Below are 1,335 nucleotides of genomic sequence, written 5' to 3' on the forward strand. Positions count from 1 at the left end.
ACACATGCCAGTGCCCAGAATATGCTCATCGGTAAGAGAAGATATATTATTTCTAATTATGACCGGAAAATTAGTTTCTTGTGAATTCCTTTTTCAATTTAGCAATTTCTGCAACCATGGTCATGTTTTGGCAATGCTGTCCAATGCCTCCTCACCAACATCAAAGCACCAACCTAACGACGACCAAAGCCAATTGGACGACAGTTACCGCGGTAGTGGACGGAGCAAGGACAATTGCTCAAACATTGCGGTAAAGTGGCATTGTTAACCAAAAAGTTAAATTGATTTAGTCCGTTAGTTGTGAACTAATGACTTGTAAAACTTAAGAATTTCGCAATGCCTTAAAATCTGTCTCACGGAATATTGTTCCGACGATTTTTTCTTGTAATTGTTTTGGGTTTTGGGTCGTGACATTCGCCTTCACAACTTTTAGAGATTTCTTGAGGCTTTGGTTATCAAACTCAATATCTGAGAAATTCTCGAGTTTGACAAGTCAAAAGTCAACCAATGATAGATGCTAGTCGCTGATCATTACTTTGACCAAACAATATGTCTTATCATGTCAAAAACAAATATTTTTAATTAACAACATCTCATCAGGATCAACAAGTATGATATACAACCCCCAAAATGATCCCTGAATATTCATGTTTTAGGATCACTATCCTGTTCAACCCGTTGATCAAGAGTTCGTCAAGATTCAAAAAAGGTTTCGCCAAATTGAAGGAGCGTTCTCATCAAGTGACATCAAAGATGATGAGAAGCTCATGATTGTCAATTCTTTGCTCCATGTCCCAATCAATGACGTAGAAATCCCCCTGCGATTTTCCAACAATGCAAATAGCTTTTTATAAACTCGATCGAAAGTGCTCCCATTCCCTTTGTCTTTGTTTTCTCGAAAAAAAAACAAATCCTCGTAATTGAGCACTTTTGTTTAAAAATGTCTTGTTTTGTCGTTTTAGAAAAGCAATGTTTGATGTGTGAACGCGAAGTGTCAAATGTATATTTTTCAGTATATTTATTTGTAACTCAATTGACCTCGGCCAATATTTTGTCATGCCGAGCGTTGGTATTTTCTGCAATGAATGAATAATAAGGACAAAAAATTAGTTGTAGAACAGGTTTGTGAGCGTAATGCTATTTTCGATTGGAGAGTAGAGGTAAACAAAAGTTGCAGTTCATGTTGGTGGGTTGATTTTGAGGTTTTCATTCATATCGTCCGAGAATTATCACTCCCACAAACATATTCGATCGTATGGAAGAAACGAGTGTGATTTGAAGGATATCTGAAATTCATAAACGAGGTGGATAACAATAGCATCAAAACAATACAAG

The 1,335-nt window shown here is 36.6% G+C and overlaps 1 protein-coding gene across 1 annotated transcript; it reads left to right on the forward strand.

Annotated features, from left to right (window-relative positions):
• The first annotated feature begins 6 nt into the window (after positions 1 to 6).
• On the forward strand, positions 7 to 1,017 carry LOC131886821 (uncharacterized). Its single transcript, XM_059235234.1, has 3 exons — positions 7 to 31; positions 103 to 250; positions 657 to 1,017. Exons 2-3 carry the CDS (start codon positions 134 to 136, stop codon positions 852 to 854), a joined length of 315 nt encoding a protein of 104 aa, XP_059091217.1. The 5' UTR covers positions 7 to 31; positions 103 to 133; the 3' UTR covers positions 855 to 1,017.
• Positions 1,018 to 1,335: the final 318 nt, after the last annotated feature.

Source organism: Tigriopus californicus, chromosome 9 (assembly GCF_007210705.1).
Source record: "Tigriopus californicus strain San Diego chromosome 9, Tcal_SD_v2.1, whole genome shotgun sequence".
In the NCBI taxonomy this organism is placed as follows: Eukaryota; Metazoa; Arthropoda; class Copepoda; order Harpacticoida; family Harpacticidae; genus Tigriopus; species Tigriopus californicus.

Coding starts and splice junctions, on each gene's coding strand:
- LOC131886821 (XM_059235234.1), top strand. CDS start 134: ATGCTGTCCAATGCCTCCTCACCAACATCAAAGCACCAACCTAACGAC. Junction 251..656: donor ACAATTGCTCAAACATTGCG/GTAAAGTGGCAT, acceptor TTCATGTTTTAG/GATCACTATCCTGTTCAACC.